Raw genomic sequence first — 23,401 nt, 5'->3', positions numbered from 1 at the left:
TCCCAGCACCATCAACAGTGAAACAAGTTGTTCACCTGTACTGAAGATACCTATGATGAGATCCATGAAGATCTGTCTCTAAAATGATCCACAGGAATCTGGTCCATAGGACCATCTGTCTCTGTCATTTGCTGATCTGATGTATCTTGGATATGTCCTGGACATCATAATCTGTAGTTGTAGAATTCTGCAGTAAGTTGTAAAAGCTTATTAAGTGCAGGTGCTTTTCTGGAACTTGCCTGCTCTTTAATGCTAAATGATCTCTGGGAAAGAGAGATGGAAAGTCCTTGTACTGTCCTGGTTTCCTGTAGAGAGGAGATTGTGTTGGAGAGCTCTGTGTGCATGGGGACAGGGACAGTGCAGACCCCTGTAAGAGCTCAGGGTGTGTGCCTGCAGCATGGGAGAGCAAAGAGCCAAAAGCACCAGTTGCAGGACCAAATCCAAATCTTTCATTTCCCTGCCTGTGTGCTGGGTTGGGCAGCACTCAGGTCAGTGTACAGGTTTCTGAGGATGGGCACTGAGGCTCATTGAGTTCCATGAAGAAAGCAATAAGGAAATTACTTAAATAAGTGTCAAAAGTCAGGGTGACCAGCTTTGTGCTGAAGTGTCGGCGATGGAGAGAGACAGGGAGACTGACTCAGTGATCAGAATCCCATTTTATTGTGGGATACAAACACTTATATACTATTTCAGGGAGACTAGTAATGTGTACTACAATGATTAGGTTAAAATCACAAACACAAACTTATGCATATAACAACATCTCTTGCTTGCAGAGTTGAATGGGATTTTCTTTTTCTGGTAAACCTGTTTGATTTCATCTTCTTGCAATCCAGGTCCAATTTTCAAAGTTCCATTTGCTTTTGCCAAGGCATCCTGTTATCAAATTTCTTATGTTAACCAGTCCAAAGTCCCTCATGTGTCTTGTGTCCCCCAGCATTCCAAGACTGAAGTAATGAAAATACCTGCTGGGAGGTGCTGTTGTGTTACACAAAGCAGCAGCTCCTGAGCTCTGTCCTGTGGAACTTGTCTCAGTTCAAGGCAGCAGTACTGGTCTGGGTATCCTGTGGCTTCTCAGTGAGGGCTGCATGTCTTGTACTCCAACAGCTGAGCTGTTCTTGCTGTGCAGCACTACTGGAAAGCAGTTTGGGGAAGGATGTTGGCAGTTTTTGTTGAGAGAATGTCTCTTGTGGGTTTTTTTTTCCTTTCCGTGCACTGGGATTTCTGGGGCAGTGATTTATAGGAACAGCAACATGAAAGGAGCACTGCAGGGTATTGTCTTAATTTGAACAGGCTGCAGCTCAAGAATGTTTGGATCCCTTACTCCAGATACTCACATTTGGATTGTTAATGAGTAGTGGTATTTTTCAGCCTCCACAGAAAGCAGTTGTAACTGATGGCTTCAGTCTAAACCAGGCCAGGCCAGTTCTGTTCTCATTACATCCATGCATTCTGCAGCCTTTTCTGTTATTTAAGTACGTGCTTGCTGGCATTGGGCTCTTTGCATGGGTGTGTCAGCACTGGTCCCACCAGGAGGTTCTTGAACAAGGTGACAGGCTGGGAAAGTCTCTGAGGAAATGTCACCTTGTTGTTGCTCTGCTCCTCAGCTGTGTGAGGGGCTCTGCCTGTGGCCTCTGCAGGGGAGGTGCAGCACAGGAGGATTTGGACCTGGATACACTGCTGTGTATTGGGTGGCATTGATGGCAGCAGAGAATAAATGTGCATTGAAACAGAAAATTCAGGAGATCTCCTGCTCACAAGTGCTTTGTAGGAGGCTCTTTTTGAAGAGATGAGTGGTCTGGCTGTTGACTTAAGGCAGTTCATGGTTTTGTAACTTCAGGTTTCTAAGCTGATGATAGCAATTTTCTGAGGAAAAAGGGATTCAGGTGAATTGCCTTCACTTCCAGAGAAGTGGATTTTATAGTCATTGTAATGCAGAAGTAAGAAACCTTAGGGGATTATTTAAACCAGCTCTACAGATGAAGTCATTACAGGAACCCCTTGAAAAGCTGATGCAATGGAAGAGGGAATTGAGACTTTTTTATAGCACATTTTCAACCAGATGCAAACTCAATTCCATTTTCTTTTCCTTAATGAAGTGCTGTGCAGCAAATGATAGGAAAACTTTTTTTTCCCTTCCCTGTCACTTGAGAGCTTTGTAGTCCAAGGCTCATGGAGTTTTTGATGGAAGTCAGAGGCAGTCCTGACCTAAACTGCTGTGCTGTACATGTCAGAGTGTTCTGCAGGACAGTGGCAGAAGGTGTAAGGAATGAATGCTGTTGCAGTGTGCACCTCTGCCTGATTCATTGGGACATTTATCCTGGTTAGGGGAGTGAAAGGTTTGGATCACATCATGGGGAGCCACTGATGGTTAATGTGCCCCAAGTTGTTCCCAGAATAGTTACAAGCTTTTAAGCCATTATCAGCAGAAAATCAGGGCCTTTTATCCTTGGAGGAGATGGGAAGTTTTGCCACAACAGAAATACCAAGTGTGAGGACTAGAAGGAAATAGCCATGGGGTAATTTATTGTTGTGTTTGATAGTTCAGCATGAATTAAATTGGGGTCTCTAAGGATGAATGAGCTGCAACTGTGCAATTCTTGAATCCTAATTCCAGTGTTGAACATGCTACTATTGATTGTTTTGAGAGAAACAGACTGATTAAACATGTCAGGTGACAGATTTAAGGCAAATTTCACAATAATGGAATACAAATTGGAATACAATGGTGTACTTAGTGTGTGGTATATAATATATCAGGAACACCAATTAATCAACAATCAAAGCATCTTGCAGTCTTGCTGTTGTGCTTCTTCATTTGTGCTTAGAAGCTGTTCAACACCTGTGGGTCAGAGAAGTTATGCTTACATTTTTCCTGACACTGGAACAAATAACTAGCTAGAAAAAATAATTAATCATAACCTCTTTTTTCTTGGATGGAAGATAAGGTGGGATCTGTGTCTTGGGACAAACTTCCCAATTTTATGAACAAGGTACTTCACCTGCTGCTTCTGAACTTTGACTGACAGTCAGCTTTAGCATACTCTCTAGTGTGTATTTTAAGCTTTTTATCCAAAAATGTGGGGATTTCTTCTCTGTTTAAAGATGCAGTCAGGAAGAGAAGCAATAAAAGGCTTTGGTAGAGTGACTTGAAGGAGCAGTGCTCTGAAGAGAGAAGGATAAAGGGTTTCTTGAAGGATTAATAGGTGGTGGAGCAATACATGGGGATTGGCAGGGGACTGTTCTCTGAGTTCAGACAAGCGGTGGGAATTGGCAGAATGAGGGGCCAGGGGTTGAAATTCAACATCTGACAGGAGAGTGCTCTGTGTTTTAATGACTTGCTGTGCAGGGCTGTGGTGACCTTGCAAATGCAGCTTTCTATTGTTCCAACTGCAGAGCCATTGGGGAGCTCCCTTAGCACTCCAGCAGTGCTTCCTGCAGGGCTGGTTGGGTGTAGAGCTTGGAAACATTTACCCAGGGTTCATGTGGAGTGGCATATGGAACAAGTGTGTTTGGATGCTCCTGTGGCCCTAGGCAGGGTGTTTGCAGCAGTCCTGAGGATCAGATTCACATCCTTTGCCAGCACCTGCATAATTTTTTCCCCGGAGATTTCAGCATTATTTTCTGCAATGCTTCCTTCCAGCACCTGCCAGACTCATTCCCAAACCCACATAACTGGGTTATTCCTGATGCCTGCTCATCTCCAATGCTGATATTAGATTGCTCTTGTTTTTCTGGAAGGTGAATTACTATTTTTTTTGTTTCTATTAATGTACCCAGTGCTGCAAACAAACCAACTGCACAGAGTGATTAGTATTGGGTGAGCACAAACAAACTGACACCTGTGTGTCTGGGAGCAGCCACCTCTCAGGCAGTTTGTGAGGGGCTGTACACTGTTCTGGAACAAGTGTAACACAGCTGGAGCTGTGCCCCTGGGGAGGAGAGGGGGAACTGAGAGCTCTCTCACTCCTGGAAGGTCCCAAAAGGCTTTTGGCAAGTGTCAGTGGAAGGGCTCCCCTAAGTCAGGATGATCAGCTTCATGAAAGTCCAGGCACAATCTCCTGTGGAGCTGCTGAGCTGCTCCCAGAGCAGCCCCTGTGCTGGGCTGGCACAGCCAAAATGGGAAGGGAATTGAACTGGGTGGGTGTTTGCTCCTCCAGCTGCTCCCTGGATGTGCAATGGATGTGTTGCTTGCATGAGTAGAAGTGTGGAAAGTGGGCAGTAGTCTGGATTTACATTACACTAGAGTTCTTCTTCTGGGACAAACACTTCCAGGATAATTGCATCCAGATACTGATGTGCTTTGGATTTGAGTCATTGTCTTACCACTGCATTGTGGCATTGTCTTCACTCCTGAGTGCCACATCATGTTATCCCTTTGCTTCCCTGCCAAAGAGGAAACACCAAGAGAAGTGTGTTGGTGAGTGAGCAAGAGAAGGATTGTGTGCTCAGGAGTGAGAGGTGACCTCGGTGACAGGAAGCCTTTGGATGATCTCAGTTGTTAATGGAACAGCAGCCTGTGATTTGAGTGTGTTGATGGCTTTCCCAGTTTCACTTTTGACTGATATTCTTTTTGGTTCCAGGCTGTGACAGCACTTGTGAAAAACTACCCAAAGCACATGATTTCATCAATGCAGCAGATCCTGCCCATCGTCTGGAACACCCTGACAGAAAGTGCTGCTTTATATCCTTGCTAGTGAATGTGCTTGCCTGGAATCAAATGAGACAAACTCAGTAATGACCTGACTGAGCAGGACAATTCATGGAGTGCTCTGCCCTGCCAGACAAAACAGGATCTTTCTGTTACTTCTGGAGGCTCCATTAAGTTTCTTTTTGCTTAAATGTGTGCTGATATGCATGTGCCCTGTAGAACTGCCATGAGTTCTGCATTGTTTCTGGTACTTTTTGGTAAAAATTGTCCTCTTAAAAAGGTGCTGGTCACCGTGTAAATACTTCAGGAGAGGGAGAACCAGCTGTTACCCTTGCTGCAGCAGAACTAATGACTGATTGCACTTGCTGCAATTTACCAAGAAGCTGATTTACCATTTGAATTTTCAGTCAGTGCTCACTGCACACCCAGCTGTGTCAGAGTGGTCTATGGGTGCATTGCCCTGTGCTCGAAAACTGACAACTCAAATCTCTCCATATTGTTTTTTCAGACCCCTGTTTAAATACAGTGGAAGGTGTCCCTGCTTATGGCATGGGGATTGGAGCTACATGGCCTTTAAGATCCCTTCCCACGCAAATCATTTTGTGAATCTGTGAAAATACAAGGAGCTGTTTGTAGGATTTCTGATGGTGTATTTCTCCCTCTCCTGTCCTGACTCCTACTACAGTCCTGTTGGTGTGGGCAAACAAAATGGGCTTTTGTTTGCAAAAGGGAGAGTCTTGTTCTTCCTTGCCTTGTGTGTGCTCTGGTACTTGTTGGATCTTCAGTTCACCATCCACAAAGAAAACTCCTTCCTTTTTACCCCCAGGTTAGTTTTCTGTCATTTTCCAGGGCTGGTGCTTGTGGAGAAGCTTGGTAGGGAGCAGAGCAAACCTAAGGTAGGATGTGGGAACATGGGGTGGTTCCTCACCCTTGGGCAGCAGTGAGGTGTTGAATTGGCTCACATTCCCTGGAAAGAATGAGTCTGGGCGGTTCTGTTCTGGCAAAGTTAACATAAATGAAATTTTAGGTTACCTTGGTGAGTTTGATCTAAGTTAATCAAATAATAACAAAGATGTACTGAAGTGATGTGTGAGTGGTCTGTGGAAAGTGGTCTTTGAACTTGGGCAGTGCACAAAGCCAGGAGCTCCTGGGGACGTTGTCTGTGTGTCCTGAAGCACAGGACTCTACACAAAATCAAAGGCTTTTAAAAGAATGAAAACTTCCCAAGTTATCAGCAATTTTAAGACAGGAACAGACTAATTCCAAAATAGATGTTGTTCTTTAGAAAAAAGCATTTCCTTAACTCCATCCACTTATGTGAGAACAGAAGTAAATTACACAGAAGAAGTGGAGGATCCTGTGGATTCTGATGGTAAGAACTTGCACTTCACTTTTATTATTTGAAGAGGAATGGAGTTACCTAAATATTGCTGTCAAAACAGTAACTGAAACACCATGGAGATGGTGCTAAAGGTGCATTTACCATGTTAGAATGGTGTCCATCACTTCTTTGCAAATTACTTGTGATTGTGTTCAATTGAAGGCACACAATAAAGTTTTTTAATGGCTCAAGGAGTGAGATTGGCAACAATTTTGAGGTAAAAGTAGTGGGACAAAAGAAAATCAAATAGGTTTTAGGTTGAGCTTGATAAATTTTAATGAGAGGTGTGTGATGGGAAGAGAGCAGAAAGTGATGAGGTCTGAAATCCTCCTGGGGCTGCTGCTGCACTTGCTATTCCAGGAGAAGGAATAAATATCTGCTCAGAGAAGCTAACAGTTTGTAATTATTTTCACATCCATTTGTACCTTTTTTGTTTGTTGGCATATTCAGTCATGTTCTTTTTTGTTTTTCCCACTTTGTTCAGGTGAAGTTCTGGGCTTTGAAAATCTGGTGTTCAGCATATTTGAATTTGTACATGCCTTGTTGGAAAACAACAAATTTAAGAGCACGGTGAAGAAGGCTCTGCCAGACCTGATCTATTACATCCTGCTTTACATGCAGATCACAGAGGAGCAGGTGGGCATGTTTGTGTTGTGTAGGAAACAAAGGAAATGAGAGATTTAAACCAGCAAGTGTCCTGGGAAGAGTTTCAGTGTGTGGAAGCTGCTGTAATCTAACAGACTGTTCCATCACTTTGCTGTGGCAGCACTTAGAGGTTCCAGAGTGGCACAAGGTGGACCTAACATCACAGATCACAGAAGGGTTTGGGTCAGAAGGGACTTTAAAGCCCATCCTGTTCCACCCCCTGCCAGGAGCAGGGACACCTTCCACCATCCCAGGTTGCTCCAAGCCCCATCCAGCCTGGCCTTGGACACTTACAGTGATGGGACATTCACAACTTCTCTGGGCAGCACACCCAGTGTCTCAGCACCCCCTTAGTTAGGAATTCCTTCTGTAATCCAAACCTACCATCTTGCCCTTGTCCTGGGGCTCTGGTAAAAGGGCTTTATTTTTAAGGCACTTATAAGGTCCTCTAGGAATCTTCTCCAGGCTGAACAATCTCAGCTCTTTCAGGCTTTCTTCCTTCATTCTTCCATGTGCTGTGAAAATGAGGATTTTCATGCTGAAAGGAATAAACAGCTTTCTGTGAGAGCCAAAATATTGTGCTAGCAGGGTGAAATAATTTGTACTGAAATTCTGCATAGCTCCTGGCCTCTCAAGTGTCACAACCATCATCTTTTAGTTTAGGTAGGCATGCATAAAGACAAGCACTCTGTTAAAAGATTTATCTGCTACTTCCATTCCTCATCTAAAAATAAAGCTGCAGCATTGCTTCCAGGTCAGTCATTAGTTCTGTCAAACTCTGATCCCAAATGAGGGCCAGAAGAGCAAGATGAGCTCAGAACAGAGAGTTTCTTCTGTTCAAAGGTTTCTCCAATGGAATAGAAGAAAAATCAGTTGAGGATGAAGACTTCTTATGGCAGAGAAAAATTTTGAAAGTAGTTTTCCAAAACAGGTTGCAGAGAACAGAAAACTGCCTTTCACTGATGGTGTCCTGAATTCTCAGCTGTCTTGTCCTTTTTGTCTCCTCTAGATTAAGGTTTGGACTGCCAATCCACAGCAGTTTGTGGAGGATGAAGATGATGACACATTTTCCTACACAGTGAGAATTGCTGCTCAGGATCTCCTGCTGGTATGAAACATATCCCACATTTAGATACTGCAATAGTAATAACAAGTATCAAACCTGCCCTCAGGAAGGGCATTTAGAGAAAAGGCCAACTTTTAACAGTCCATACAAATGATTGTTCCCATTTTCTTGTGCACAGGCTGTGGCTGCTGATTTCCAGAACGAGAGTGCAACTGCTCTGGCTGCAGCAGCTACGAGGCATTTGCAGGAAGCTGAGCAGGCCAAAAACAGCGGGGCTGAGCACTGGTGAGGGGCTGGGCCGGGGAGGGGATGGCACTGGGGCGGGGAGGGGAGGGGACAGCGCTGGCTGGGAGGGGACAGTGCTGGGATGGGTGCTGACCTCTGGGTGCACCATGATTTAATCACATTTCATTTGTGACAATGCAACTGAAGAGCAAGGATGGGGCTGGAAAGCTCTGATTAGAAGAAGAAAAAGAAAGTACAGCAGTTCTTGAGCCAGATGGTGAAATCTTCATGTGTAGGACTTTGGGCAGTTCCTAGCACAAGTTATCTGTGCCAAGGCTCCCTCCCTTCAGAGCTTGATGTTCCTTAAAACATCTCATGGGAAATGATTATTACTTATAGAAAATCAGAAGAGAAGTTTGCAATACTTCCTGCTCAGTAATTGGGATAAAATTTTCAGGAATATATATCTATATCTATATATATATATATTTAATATTTATAATATTTATATGTATATATATATAAATTTTCAGGAATATATATATGTTAAATATATATATATAAAACACACACACACATATATATTATATATATTATATATATATAATATATATAATATATATATGTGTGTGTGTGTTTTAAACACACATATATATATTATATATATAATATATAACATAATATTATGTTAAATATATATATATATAAAACACATATAGATATATGTTAATTTTTTTTTTACTTGATGTCGAGTGGTGCTGTATGCAGATATATGTGTTCAATTTTAGAACTTCAGAGTTGCAGTTTTTAATGCTATTTGGGGATAGAAGAAGAAAACTCCACTGCAGGAGTACCTGGCTGCTGGTCCACAGAGATTCTCTCCTGGTTTTACAGGGCATTGGTTCAGTGGTTGTGTTTATTTTGAATTAGTGTCAGAGGAGCTCCTCTGATAATGAGCAGCAATGGAATGGCTGCACAATCAGACATTAGGTTCCCTAATTGTAAAGTAGGTTGGATTCACAAATATAACCAAGGAGAAGTGTGTTTGCACAGAGTTCTATATCATCATAATTAACAAAATGTTAATGCAAAATAAGATGTTCTCAAACCTTTAATGTACTGGGTATCCCAGTGCTTCTGCACATAAATTATGAAGGCATGGCTGGGACACAAGCTTTCATGGAAGAGGTTCTTTTTTATTATGAGGACAAAATTGGTACAAGTAAAAACTATTCCACCAATATTTTAGGGAGTGACTGAGAATGCTGCCCATCCTGAGGGAGTTTCCAAGCCCCCATCTTGCAGTTTGTGAATGTTAATCTCTTTAAGGGCTTTTTAAAATTCTCTTTTGGGATCAAGGAAATAGTTGTCATAGCTTAGACCAGAAAATGACTTGTGACTTCACTTCAGAATATGTATTTATTTCTTGAGTGATGACAGGAAAAGTCTTAAGGCGTCTGAACTGTTTTGCAGGTGGAAAATCCATGAAGCCTGTATGCTGGCCCTGGGCTCAGTCAAGTCTATAATTACAGACAGTGTGAAGAATGGGAGAATACACTTTGATATGCATGGCTTCCTGACAAATGTGGTCCTGGCAGACCTCAACCTTTCAGGTATGTGGGACCCTGCATGCATCCCTAGGAGTAACTGCTGGGAGACTGATGAATCAATCAGGTTGATGTGTGCATGAGGGATTGGGAAATGCAATTGTGCATCTGCTCATGTGAAAAAAATAAATCTTGTGAGTTCCCAGGTGCTCCCAGTTCTACTCTAAGTCCTTTATATGTGGGACTGTGCTTTCAGCTGGATTTGATTGTTGGCTGGATGCATGAGGCTGGAGGAGCTGGGTGGAAAATTGCTGTTCTGATGTCTTGTGTCTGTTCCTGGGAAAGGCACCAGCACTGTTTAACTGCCTTCAGAATTCCTGCTGCACCATGTCATCCCATTTGTTTTCTGCTGAGGCTGACACTAGTTGTAGCACATGAATTCAAATAATGCTCCTGGCTAAATGGGATTCTGTTCTTGAGAACTCAGCAGGACTTTGCTCTCTGTGTTATCTTACATCAGTGTGCAAGAAAATCAGAGGAATTGTTGAAAGTCAGACCTCAAAAGTTCTTGCAAATTAAAATTTTAGAAGTTTTAGGCATTAATGTGAGCATCATTGATGAGTCCACATTGAGTTGTCAGGGTAGAAACAACTGATTCCTGGGTTCCTTTTTCATCAAAGAAACACTTATTTAACCCCTTACAAAGAAGGGTTTTTTGTTCTCTTTGTGTTAACATTGGGTGAAGAACTAGTGTGCAAAGTGCATAGTGTGCAATGCATGTAAGAAACCACCTCAGCAATTTACATATATTTACATTCATTTACATGTATGGCACTGGGTTGTAAATGAGCTGCTGTGCTCTAGAAGGGCTCCCACAGTCAGTGTGTTGATGGCTCTCCAAGGATATCCATTTAATGGTCAGTAATGGTACAAAGAAATGTTGTGTTTTATGATACTGACTTAAAAAACAAAGCTCTTCTCTTGCTGTACAGCTTGCACAGAGTGTTTTATGTCCTCATCTTAAAATTAGTACTTGCAGGAGCATAAATAATGGCAGTAAAGATGCTGAGGAACAGAGAGCATCATCACTTTGAGGCCAGCCTAGATAGGTAAGGAGATTATAGTCTGAAAAGGCAGCAGGAATAAGTGTGATAAAGATATATCATACCTTAGTGAGTGCAAGCAGGTGAGTGGATAATGAATATCCACTGCTTCTGTGGTGCTGGTGAACCACAGAATTCCATTCTGTAACTGCAGGGTGATGGCTGTAGACTAGTAATGTAATCTGTGAGAGGTCCCTGGGTATGAGCTCTTTTATTCCAATGCTTCTCCCTAAGATGCTGCTTTCTTCTGCTGGGGACAGAATATTGAGCTGGATAAATGGGAATTGGTGGCAAAGCCTCTGTTCTCTTCCTTTGCTTTTGTTCAGTGATGAACAAATTCAAGTGTAAATAGTTTAAGGGAGGAGGCTTTTTAATAAATGAAAAATTATTCTTTGAAAAAACTAAGAAAATAAACCGTGAGCAAAAATTCTTTGTATGTCTGCACACTTGTCCTGTGTGTCACATTTCAGTGTTTTCCTATTGGGATGACAAGACTGTAAATAATGGATGGAAGCAGCTTTATGATTTTAAACTCATAAAGCTCATTCTGAAACAACAGAGGTATTTTGTGTTGCTGCAGTGTCTCCTTTCCTCCTGGGCCGGGCCCTGTGGGCCGCCAGCCGTTTCACCGTGGCCATGTCCCCAGAGCTCATCCAGCAGTTCCTGCAGGCCACTGTCAGTGGGCTGCACGAAACCCAGCCCCCCTCTGTCAGGATCTCTGCAGTCAGAGCCATCTGGGGGTAAGCAAACCCTGGGACAGGGGTGGAAATCACATTGATAAACTGGTTTGTTAAAATAACATTTCTGTCTGGGCTGTGGGAGGTTTTGCTTTGAATGAAATAGATGTCAGCTTAAAAAGTGTAAGCAAAAAGGTTCAAAATAGAATAACTCTAATGAGGAATGTGGAATTGAGTTTCAGGGTTGGCTGCAGTAAAGTGTTGTGATGGATATGGTCACAGGGAGGAGCAGCACTAGGTAGTGTTGGAAAGCACAGGGAGTAACCCAGAGTATTCCTGTTTGGCCATAAAGGTGACTGACATCATCCAGGCCTATGGAGCCAATCACATAGCCATAAGGAGTGTTTGGGGTTTGATTTTCTTACCCCATTTTTGTCAGAAGGAAGCTTTGCTGTACTTGATGAACATTAGTGTAAAATCAAAAAAAAAAACAGTCACTAAAAAATCTGCTAAAACCTAACTGTTCACCACTTCCAAACAGAGCGCTTTGTCTTATTTGCACTGAATTGTTAATGAATAAATGAAGTCAGAGATTTATGACTTAGTAATTCCTGAAATTGCTTTATCACACACCAGCTCACTTGTAGAACATGGTAACAAAACACTTTGTAAGCAGTGTCTGTCCTGGACTTTTTTCCTTTTCTCCATCAATGGGCAGTTCTTAGAAAAGATCTGTCACTGAGGGGCAGTAGAAGCCTCTAACATCACTCAGCTCAACTCTGCTTTGTGTGCAATGTGGAGGGAAGAATTCTGGTGAGAGCTTTCCTCCTCCTTCCTGCTGAGCTGCTGGGGAGGTCAAGCAGTAGAGGACTGAAGGAGAGAAATCCTAGAGGAGTGAACTTAAGGAATAACAATTGAGAGAATGGAACAACCCCTTATGTATTATACAGAATGGAATATATTTAAGTTACTTCAATAAATTAGGAATGTATTTTTGTATCACAAATTTCTCATCTAGCTACTGTGACCAGCTGAAGATCTCTGAGAGCACCCACGTGTTGCAGCCTTTCCTCCCCAGCATTCTGGATGGCCTGATCCACTTGGCAACTCAGTTCAGCTCCGAGGTGCTGAACCTGGTGATGGAGACACTGTGCATTGTGTGCACAGTGGATGCAGCATTTACAGCCAGCATGGAGAACAAGATCTGCCCCTTCACCATTGCAATATTCCTCAAGTACAGTAATGGTATGCATCCACCTACATCCCTAAGCACACTTGGTTTTGCTGTTGAATCCTGCTGCTGAAAACATAATCAGTGGTCATTGAATGAACACTGATTCCTGTGGTAGAGGGGAAACTTGCTGCCTTGCCCAGCCAAAATAGTGGTGGCAAAGATTGAGATGTGTGTGTGTTTTAGTAAATGATGCTTTCTCTCTCCAGATCCTGTTGTTGCTTCTCTTGCCCAGGATATTTTTAAGGAGCTAGCTCAAATAGAAGCCTGCCAGGGTCCAATGCAGATGAGGCTGATCCCAACCCTTGTCAGCATCATGCAGGCCCCAGCTGACAAGATCCCAGCAGGGCTGTGTGCAGTAAGTGCTTCACTGGGGCATGGCCTGGGCTGGAGCTGTTGCTGTTCTGTAACACTGGGCTGGCTGCTCTGCAAAGGGCAGAAAGGCTGCTGTGGGCACGCTCTGGAGCAATGGCTTCAGTCACTGGGGGAGGTTTCTCTGTGGAGGAGGCAAACTGCAGGTGCAGGAAGATGCTTCCAAAAGTTTGCTTTAAACTGCTCCTCTGGCCTTCTTCCAGTCTCCACAGTATCAGTCATCCCCAGTCATTTTGCTGTGACATTGCCATCTTTCAGCAGGAACAGCCTCTTCTCCCAGCAGAGTACACAACTGTTCCTTGCATTTCTTCCTAAGGCTTTTTCTGATTTATGCATCACATATGTATGAATTTGAGATAAATTATACAGGTGCCTTAATAAAAGATGGAGCACTGACTGTGTAGATTGGTTGTGTGGAATTAAATCCATAAACATCTGCATCAATATGCATATAATCTCTTAATTGGCGTGACTGTAACAATTGCTTATGGGTAATTAAGATAAATTTCAATCAATATCATCAAAATGGAACAAGTCAGCTGGAGCAGTTCTCTGGCTGTTCTGATTAGCATGCATCTGTTTGCCCTGTTTGAGTGGTGACACTGCTCTTAATTTGGGAACTGTCCTGGGAACTTCTGCAGCTCACAGCAGTGATGCTTGGGTGTGTGACTCCAGGGTCCTTGCATTTAAAAATGATTCTAGGCTGTGAGTTCAGGGTGTGGTTGCAGCAGTGGCCACATCCCTGCAGTTCACACCTTTGATGTTTGCAGCAGGGGTGGGTAGTGCTGACCTCAAGTTCTGTGGCTGCTGCTGTGACAGTTTGTGCTTTCCTTTCAGACCTCTATTGATATACTGACCACAGTTGTGAGGAATACAAAGCCCCCTCTGTCCCAGCTCCTCATCTGCCAGGCATTCCCTGCAGTGGCACAGTGCAGCCTGAACACAGATGACAACGCTACAATGCAGGTACTGCTGTGGGGAGGGGGAGGCTGGTGACACTTGGGGAGGATTGCAGGGCTGTACCAGCCCAAGGGAGGTGACACAGCCTTTGAGGAAGCCCAGGCTGTGCTTGCCAGTTGCTGTATCAGCAGCCCCTCAGAGCCTCTGCCACTTCCAGTTTACCATGAAAGTCCTGTTGTTCAGGGCCTGCAGTGACTTCTCCTGATCATTCCTGAATGTGGAGAACTACAGGAGAAAGGCAGCAGCCTGGATGGTTTTTCTGTTTTAGTGCACTGGAGCATGTTAAAAAAACCTACCAACCAAAGCCCAACAACACAAAAAAAACCTCCCAAAACCGAACAATCCTGTAATTATTTTCTGTCCCCAATAACATTTATCACACCTGGTAATGGCAGGGGCTATCTTCAGGAATATTCACAGGCACAGGACAGCAAAAACCCTCCTAGCCCTCCTAATCTAGCAGCTTTCTGCTGTACTCATTTATGGGAGAAGGGGAAGGCAAACTTCTTTTTGATTGAGCCAGGTGTGGGATGGAGGGAAAGTAGGGAGTCATCTCCAGCATCAGCTGAGCTGTGCTTGCAGGCAGGATTGGCTATGGCCTGGTGTCTTTGGAGGATCTGGCAAGAAGGAAAAGGCATTAGAGGCTAGAAGTGCAGGGAGCCTTTTCATTCCAGCTCCTAACTGGCAAATGAGTAACAAGGGTGGTTTCATTCCTTATGTAAGGAGTTCCATAGTGGCAGCTGCTCTTTGCCATGTGAATACAGACCATGGCAATGTGGTCTTTGCCTAAACAACAAACCAGTGAGAATAGATGAGAGACCAGCAGGGAGAAATTGTAGACCTGCACATTGGTTGCTTTGCTGGATCTTTGTGCTAAGAAGAATTCAAAAGGACTGCAGCTTAGCTGCAGTTGTGTTTTGTTCATGTCACACTTCTCTGTCTTCACCTCTCACTTGTTAAAAACTCTTTGAATTTCTTTAGGTAGCGAGATTGGCACGCAACTGCAGCTACTTGAGGTTGTTGTTGTATTTATTGTTAATATTTATTAGTTATCTTGATTGCTGCTGATTGGGCAGTGAGGAGTAGTGTATGTGTGAGTGAGCTGGAGTCTGTAGAACTTACCTGTAAATCTTACCAGGTGCCAGCAGTTTTCCCCTTGTTTTCATTGTAGTTCAGGGAGGTTCTGGGATGGTGAAGGGCATGTCTCCCCTGCCTGCCCATATTGAATGCAGGGTGACCCCAACATCTGGGAATGACTCCATGATTCAGAGGGCTGAACAATTGCTTTATTAAAACAATACTATATTATATTAATACTATATTATAATTATACTAAAGAGATACTAAAACGATACTATACAAAAGACACTAAAGAATACTAAAGAAAAACCCATGACTGTCTGAGACAGGCAGGACACAGCTTTGACCCAATTGGCCAAGGAAACAAAACAACCCTCAGCAGAATCCAATTGACAAATCCCTTCAGGTAAACAATCTTCCTAACACATTCCATGTGCAAAAACAACAGGAGCAGCAAGTAGACATAAGAATTGGTTTCTCTTCTTCTCTCTGTACTTCTCCAGGAAAAATCCTGGGAGAGAGAGAGTTATATTCAAAGAGTGTGTGAATGCCACATGCCCACTCCCTTATGTAGGAGTGCCAGGGGGTAGCATGGTGGGGATGGATGGAGATGAGAAATCTCTGCAGTCAGGGCTGGGAACTTGTGGGTTATTGCAAAGGGCCTGGGTGCAGGGACATACCTGGAGATGCCAGCCACAGCTGGAGCAGGACTGAGAGAAGAGAGGGGGAGAGAGCATGAGAGGGTAAGGGAGTAAAAGGGTGAGAGTGAGGTTCCTGTTAGAATTCCATAAATCTTCTTCTGTATTGAATATTCTGATTCTCACTAACCAATCTAGTACAAGATACAAATCCTATAGCATTTACATACAGCCTATAAGACTCATTACATTACCATACTGTGTTATGAGAGGATGAGAGGGTAAGAGAGTAAGGGAGTAAAAGAGTAAGGAGAGTGAAATTCCCATTACAATACCATGAATCTTCTTCTGTGTTGAATATTCTCATTCTCACTAACAAATCTAGTACAAAATACAAATCCTATAGCATTTACATACACCCTGTAAGAATCATTACATCACCACACTGTGTTACATTTTAAACCCTAAAAACTCCTCTTTGGACCCTTCTGCCAAGCTGTAGGCTCTGCTCTGACCCTTGGGCCTGTCTGCAAGCAGAGGGTGTTGTTCCATCCAAAGGGGATCACCTTCAGCTGGCCACACCATTGTTTTCCAGTTGTTCAGTAACTGAGGGATCTCAAAGCTTGCTTTCATTTCAATCTTGCTCATAGTTTCCATATTCTCAAAATCTTTTGCCAGACGCTCATATTTACAAGGCTTTCCTGTTTCATTTCCCCAACCCCTTGCCCGTTGTGTCCCTAGAACGGCGGCGAGTGCCTGCGCGCGTACGTGTCGGTGGCGCTGGAGCAGATCGCGCAGTGGCACGACGAGCAGGGCCACAACGGGCTCTGGTACGTCATGCAGGTGGTGAGCCAGCTGCTGGACCCACGCACCTCGGAGTTCACCGCTGCCTTTGTGGGCAGACTGGTCTCCACTTTAATTTCAAAAGCCGGGAGTGAGCTGGGAGAGAATCTGGACCAGATCCTGAGAGCCATCCTGAGTAAAATGCAGCAAGCAGAGACGCTCAGTGTGATGCAGGTGAGCAGGTTTGGCACCCCGGAGAGTGAGGAGAAGCACCAGGAGAAGAAAGTGTCACCATTTCCTTTCATTTAGTGCCTGTTATTTATGGCTCATACAATTGGTGGGTCTGTGTATCCTGTTATGCCTACTCTGATCAGAGAATCGTGGAATCTCCTGAGTTAGAAGGGACCCAAAAGAATCATTAAGTCCAGCTCCTGGCCCTGCACAGGACACCCCAACAATCTCACTCTGTCCTAACATTCCTTGAGCTCTGGCAGCCTTGTGGGCATGATCATTCCCTGGGGAGTCTGTTCAGTGCTGACCACCCTTTGGGAGAAGAAACTTTTCCTGATACCCAGCCTGACCCTCCTGGGACACAGCTCCATGCTGTTCCTCAGGTCCAAAATTTTTTTTGTCAGGTTACAGGGTAAGCAAGATTCTCCTGGATAAGCTGTAATGCACCCTCAGTAGTCCCTCATGCCCTTGTACTTGGAAGCCTTTTTTGGAGAGATAGGAGTTGCCTCAGTAGGAACATCATGGCAAAGGCAGCATGTGTTTTTCAGTGGATTTGTTCTGTGTTCCAAGGATAAATGCCTGGGACTTGAGACAAGATGAGCTTTTGGTGGATGGGAGACATAGTTGGCCTGAGTGAGCCCACTAAAGAGCATCACCATCTCTTCTAGCCTTGACCTACTTGTAGTGACACAGTTTTCTGGAGCGATTTTTTTCCCAGTGGTCTTCATTCTCTCTCCTGTCTTTTTTTGCCTGTGCCCTCAATGTAGAGCAGCTCATGCTGACTGCCCTGGTTCCTTGGTAGCAGCTGGGGGAGGACATTTTGCTGGCACTGCTGAGCAAAATCCCATCTCTGCCCCCAGTGCAGCACTCAGCTGATCTTCACTCTGCTCCAACCATTTTATCTTATTTCTCTGATTTTTGAAAGTGCATTTTTCAAGCTGGCATGTGGTGCCACAATGGCCATTTCAATGTCAGCAGATCTCATCTGCTTTAAGATTTTTTACCCCGGGGTATACTGATGATAATTGTTTGGAATGGCTCTCACTTTGCTTGGTTTTGGATTTAAAAGATACAGAAGTTTAAATCTGAAGCAGTCCCATGCAGCCCTTGTAGCCAGGCATTTTGCAATGCTGGATCTCTTCCCTGTGTTAGCCTGGAAGATGGTCCTCTGGAGATGGGCAGCTTTTTCCTGAGGAGGGCTACAGAGATGCCTTCAAGATGGGAAAGTGACATTTAGACATACACAGGAAATGAGTTCTGATCTTTAGGAGTCTGAAACTTCATGTTGTAATGAAACCTTTTCAGAAGTTGTAGTTCTTTCCCTAAAATCATGTTCAGAATGTATTCAGCATTGGGAAGGTGCCGCTGAGTGATGATGTGCTGGTGTTTATTTCCTGCATTTGTAGCACAGTGCTTTGCAGCTGGGTGTACTTTCCCTTCCTCCTGGGGTTGATAAGCACAGCCTTCACTCCTGCAGGGAGCTTCAGCTTCCTTCAGCAAGCACAGCTTCACTCCAGCTCCTTAAATATTTGATAAAACATTTGCAGCTATTAAATTATGTACAGCTAACATTGCCTTTCTCCTCCTGCAGTCCCTGATCATGGTGTTTGCCCACTTGGTTCACTCACAACTGGAGCCCCTCCTGGAATTCCTGTGCAGCCTGCCTGGCCCCACTGGCAAGCCTGCCCTGGAGTTTGTGATGGCTGAGTGGATGAGCAGGCAGCACCTCTTCTATGGGCAGTATGAAGGCAAAGTCAGGTGGGAGCCACAGAGATTCCTGGTAGTGCCCTCATCCCTCTGCCTGTGAGTGCTGGCTCAGCTGGGAGCAGGGTGTGCCAGCATTGGGCAGAACTCCCTGCACTGCCAGTGGTGCTCAGCAGAGCTGGGGTAACTGGAGCAAGCTCTGAGCTTCCCCAGCAGTGCTGCTGCTGCTCCTGTGATGGAACAGAGACAGGAGGGGGAAGGGGATAGGTCCTGCAAACACGGGGCTGCTTTTGGGATTGAATTTCTGTGAATGAGATGAGAAGAGCTTCCACACGTGGCATTGCCTTTGTAGAGTTCTGGAGTGTTGTGAAGTATTTCCTAAGAGAATCTGGTGATTTCTTCTGGATTTATTGATCTAGTTAAAAGTTGATCAAGAAACCAATTGCAACAGTGTTCTCTCCCTTTTGCTGTGGGAGCTTGTTTGTGTTCTGCTGGAGGCTGAGTGCTGTATTGCAAAGCATGGGATGCTCTGTGTTCATTTAAATTTTGTCACAGCTGCTGTATTAGATTTTTCTGGAATCATGAAGCCTCACAGACGACTCTTAGGGGTCTCATCAGCTGTTAAATCACTTATTAGTGTGTGTTGTTATGTCATTGTTATGGATTGTCAAATAGCCTGTGAAATAAATAATGGGAAAATGCAGGTTCAAAATGGAAGTTAGTAATAATCCCGAAGGACAAGGAGCAGATTTGGGTTTCCAGTGCTCTTTTTGCTCACATTTTGTTGGTTTCATCCCTAAGCCTGGTGGTTTATCCCCATTTTGACAGTGCAGGCCTGCCTGCAGGATCTCTTGAGGCTTATGGCACAGGGAAAAGCCAAGTATGACCAGGAGAACAAGGTTAAAGGTGATTGCTTAGAGTTGTGTTGTCCAAAATGAGAAATGTTTGTGTACAGGTGATGTAACAGGGCTCCACACTGTATTAAACACTTGGATTTGGTTGGTTGTGGTGACATTTACCACATTAGTAAATGCTTGGAGTTTCTGTGTCCTGAGGAGCAGCAGGGCCTGCCCTGAGGAGCCTCTTGTTCAGGGTTAGTAGAAGGACCCTGAAGGCAGCTGACACCTCCTGTGTGCACAGAAGTAGAAGCAGTTGGTAGAAGGACATCTCCTGTGTGCACAGTCCCAGCCACTGGGTGCAGGTTGAAGAAGTGGCTGTGGGGTTTTGATGAAATGATGGGAAAACTTTGGGCAGCTTGGGGCAGCAGGTAAGACCTGGGTCCAAACCAGCAGAAGTCAGAGCCATAGTGTGGGACAGAGAGAGAGGGTGAGAAGTGAAAGCACAAAAAGAGTTCCACAGAACTCCAAAACTTCAGTTTGAGATTCGTGGAGCCAGGAGAGAGAGATTTGGGGGTGGCAAGCAGAGATTGTCAGCCTTGACCTGTAGTCAGCATCGTCCTCAGCAGTGTGCTTGAAAACAGTGTGGAGCTGGAAAAGGTTGGAAGTGTGGAGTGGAAATGTGAGATCAGAGATGGAAAGAACATGTAAAGGGGAGGAGCAAGCTGGAAGGTCTGAGTGTGGCAGAGCCATGAAGGACCAGGAGTGAAAATCAGCATTGAGACTGGGGAAAGGGGGCAGATCATTGCTACAGATCAGCCAAATTACTGCTTTGCTGCCACTCCTGTTCTCTTAATTCCATCCTCGTGTGCACATGGTGCTGCAGGGGCACTTGAACCTGGTGGCCCTTCTGACCTGGAGAAACCTTTAATGTGTGTGTGGATGGATGTCTGTACTGCTGATGGTGCTAAATCCAAAGCTTGAGCAGTGCCCAGCTTGCTCCTTGTGCAGGTCAGGAGCTGAGTCCAGTTTCAGATGCTGACATAAAACAGGAGACATGGGGAAATTCTGTCATGCTTGTTCTTGGCAAAGATGGAGAAGAGAGAGCATCAGGGTTTCTGCTCTGGGTGTGTTCCCTGTTAGAGAGGGGCTGTGAAAGCCAGACAGTTCAGGGAAATTCTGATCTCTAATTTTCCTGTTCTCTGCTCCCAGCTCTGTAGCACTGTGCAAACTCCTGCAGTATGGCATCAACACAGATGACAAGAGACTCCAGGACATCAGGGTGAAGGGAGAAGAAATATTTAATATGGATGAGGGAATTCGGACACGATCCAAGTCGGCCAAAAGTGAGTGATCATTTTGCTGTGTTTAACAGAATGTTTTTTCTGTAAGTAGATGCTATGAAAGGCCTTAAATAGGTCTGGCAGATCACACAGAGCTGTGGGAGATAGTTCCTGCAGAAGGCATGTGTTGGTTTTTAGTGCATTCATACATCATGTGCTTAAGATGTCTGTTTACCTGTATCTATTTACCTTAATTCTGCCAGAGACTGGTTTGGAGGGCTCCTGATGTCTGATTTAATATAACTGGATGAGGCAATTATGGGATGGGGAGTTCTTCACTGCTGTTTTGCATCATGAGACAGAATTGATATTTCTGGATGCCTGGTAGCTTCTCTGAGAGAAAAGTGTCTTTAGTGCATGCAGAGATTTAAAACAAAGGGGTGTTTTTTTCAATGAGACATCTTCACAAAAAGCAGTGATTCAACAAGTTAGAGATTTCTTTTAAGGAAACTTGACCAGTCTCCGCTTAATACTTTTCTTATTTTTAATAGGTTAAACCCAAGGTCTTTGACTGGAGGTTGCTGTTGAGATTAATCTTTTAAATTAGTGCAGAGCCCTGGGCAGTATTTCCTGAGTATTTCCAGGGGAGGAGGACACTCAGGGGCTGCTCAGCCATCAGTCAGACCTTGGCTGTGCCACTTGCTGTGCTAGAGCTCCTTGTGCCCAGTGGTGGATGGGTTGTGGAGGCTGTACAGACCCAAACTGGGAGCCTCTCCAGGCACTCAGTGCTCCTTGAGCTGCCACAGGCCTGGGATCTGCAGGGATGCAGGGAAGGACTAAGGTGACAGCTAAGGAGATGAATGGGGCAAGCACTAGGGATTTTAAGAGGTGGGTGGTGGTCACAAATCACTTGCTACCTGATTATTCTTGGCTTAAAAAAACCAAACCAGTGAAGGTCAGACAGCAAAACTGCCAGCATTTGAGTTAAACAAGGATTAATACTAGCATTAGTGAGAGCTAAAACTAGTGCTCCCAGATTTTTTATTTGATAGGATCTTTACTTTTGTAGTTAAGGGCAAATACACTGTCTGGCTGCCCTGTGGAATAGTTAAGCCCTGCAGGAACACTAGTAAGGAAAAGTTGGAGCTTACAGTGCCTCAGAAGGGCAGAGCCATGCCTGGGAGCATGCACTGCTCATTTACATGAAAGCATTGGTGGATGTGCAAAGGGACTTCAGGAAAGAAAGAAGGTTGGCTCCAGCTGACTCTATTAAGCACCTGCAGGAGTAGAGTCACACTTTCATTCAGCTGTGAAGATTCTCCCCCTGCCTCCTCCTCACTCAGAATATGCAAGGTTGATACTGCATTGAGATCTTTGGGAATGTAGCTCTGAGGGTGTATGGAAAGAAGCTTTGGGGTTTTTTTGTCAGTTGGTTTTCTCTCCCAACCTCCCTAATAAAAAAACCCCACCTCAACAAATAAGAGCCTGTTTTATAACTTTTAATTAAAAGCAATATGAATATGTGTATTTTTTTCTCTTACAGATCCTGAGCGCTGGACAAACATTCCTTTGTTAGTAAAAATCTTAAAATTAATAATAAATGAACTCTCTAACGCCATGGAAGCAAATGCATCTAGACAGTCAACTGCAGATTGGAGCCAAGGTAAAATACTGGGTTTGCTTTTACTCTTTGCATGGCTTAAAGCCACTTGATCTTCTCTTGAGAAGAATTTCTGGTATAGGGACTTTGTAGTTACAGGTACATGATTTAATGTCACAAAGGTTTGAATAGTGGTCCAGAGGATAAGCTCATAGAATCACAGAATCCCAGGATGGTTTGGGTTGGAAAGGACCTTAAAGCTCATCCTGTTCTACTCCCTGCTATGGTCATGGACCCCTTCCACTGTCCCAGGTTGCTCCAATCCCTGTCCAGCCTGGCTTTGGACACTCCCAGGGATCCAGAGGCAGCCACAGCTGCTCTGGGCACCCTGTGCCAGGGCCTGCCCACCCTCACAGCCAAAAATTCCTTACCAATATCCCATCTAACCCTGCTCTCTGGCAGTGGGAAGCCATTCCTTATGTCAAAGTCCCTCTCCAGATCTCTTGTTTGGTTGTGCAGTTCATCATTAGGACAATATCTCTTCCTTCCCTGTGCTGTATTTAAGTGCTACCAATCTCTTCCAGGTAAAAATAAATAAAATGGGAGAATAAGATAAGTCAGTGTTGTGTATCCTTAGACCTAAAAATTCTTTTGGGCTAGTTTGGAAGATGGGATCTGACCATGTGCAAATAAAATTACCCTTTCATGGTGTATCTGGTTTGCCTTTCTTCCTACTTCAAATATCTGTTCTTGCTGTTGCCTTTTGCTTGGCTCCAGCTCTGGAATCATTCCAAAAGGATAAGGAGGATTGTAGGTGTTCTCTTCATCCACCCACACAGGCAGAGTTGTGTTTGCCTACAAACTCCAGTCCCCTATAGAGTGATCACAGACCTCTTGGACCTCTTGAATCTGGATCATTTCTAGAACTCTTTTTTCTAAACAGATGATTCAAATGATATGTGGGAGGATCAAGAGGAAGATGAGGATGAAGATGAAGGCTTAACAGGACAGTTCTTGTCAGATATTCTTTCCACAAACAAGTATGGTGAGTAACAGCTTGAAAGTCCTTCTTCAAAGCAATAATCAAGTAGGTGACATCCTAGTCAAGGTTTTATTCCCTTGCCAGCAGCAGAACAAATTCTGCAGGCATTGGGAAGGAATTCTGCTCTGGATTGTGAATTAGGACTTTCTGGAGAAGCCATGGCTTTGAGCAACATGGGGATTAGATTGCAGCATTATAAATAACATCACCTGGGAGTTCACATCCTGCACAGGCTGCACACCTGAGAGGTTCCTGCAGGTATTTCTTCTAAAGAGAGAATTGTTGCTCAGGGTGTAGGTGTGACCTCAGCATGGTGCTGTCCTAGGGTGGGTGAGTTGGTTTGTGG

The 23,401-nt window shown here is 44.3% G+C and overlaps 1 protein-coding gene across 1 annotated transcript in view; it reads left to right on the top strand.

The window, feature by feature from the left end:
- IPO9 (importin 9) overlaps positions 1 to 23,401 on the top strand; it is a 41,197-nt gene that overhangs the window by 15,394 nt on the left and 2,402 nt on the right. Inside the window, exons 8-22 of the mRNA XM_058039657.1 lie at positions 4,584 to 4,684; positions 5,965 to 6,023; positions 6,517 to 6,668; positions 7,687 to 7,785; positions 7,922 to 8,028; positions 9,442 to 9,581; positions 11,199 to 11,358; positions 12,314 to 12,540; positions 12,736 to 12,884; positions 13,736 to 13,864; positions 16,318 to 16,593; positions 18,182 to 18,348; positions 20,343 to 20,476; positions 21,957 to 22,076; positions 22,957 to 23,058. Of these exons, the coding sequence (XP_057895640.1) occupies positions 4,584 to 4,684; positions 5,965 to 6,023; positions 6,517 to 6,668; positions 7,687 to 7,785; positions 7,922 to 8,028; positions 9,442 to 9,581; positions 11,199 to 11,358; positions 12,314 to 12,540; positions 12,736 to 12,884; positions 13,736 to 13,864; positions 16,318 to 16,593; positions 18,182 to 18,348; positions 20,343 to 20,476; positions 21,957 to 22,076; positions 22,957 to 23,058 (2,122 nt within the window). The remainder of the gene's footprint in view (positions 1 to 4,583; positions 4,685 to 5,964; positions 6,024 to 6,516; positions 6,669 to 7,686; positions 7,786 to 7,921; positions 8,029 to 9,441; positions 9,582 to 11,198; positions 11,359 to 12,313; positions 12,541 to 12,735; positions 12,885 to 13,735; positions 13,865 to 16,317; positions 16,594 to 18,181; positions 18,349 to 20,342; positions 20,477 to 21,956; positions 22,077 to 22,956; positions 23,059 to 23,401) is intronic.

Source organism: Melospiza georgiana, chromosome 23 (assembly GCF_028018845.1).
Source record: "Melospiza georgiana isolate bMelGeo1 chromosome 23, bMelGeo1.pri, whole genome shotgun sequence".
NCBI classification, from domain to species: domain Eukaryota; kingdom Metazoa; phylum Chordata; class Aves; order Passeriformes; family Passerellidae; genus Melospiza; species Melospiza georgiana.
Note: the sequence above shows the minus strand (reverse complement) of the source record. Positions and strands in the feature narration are given on the sequence as shown.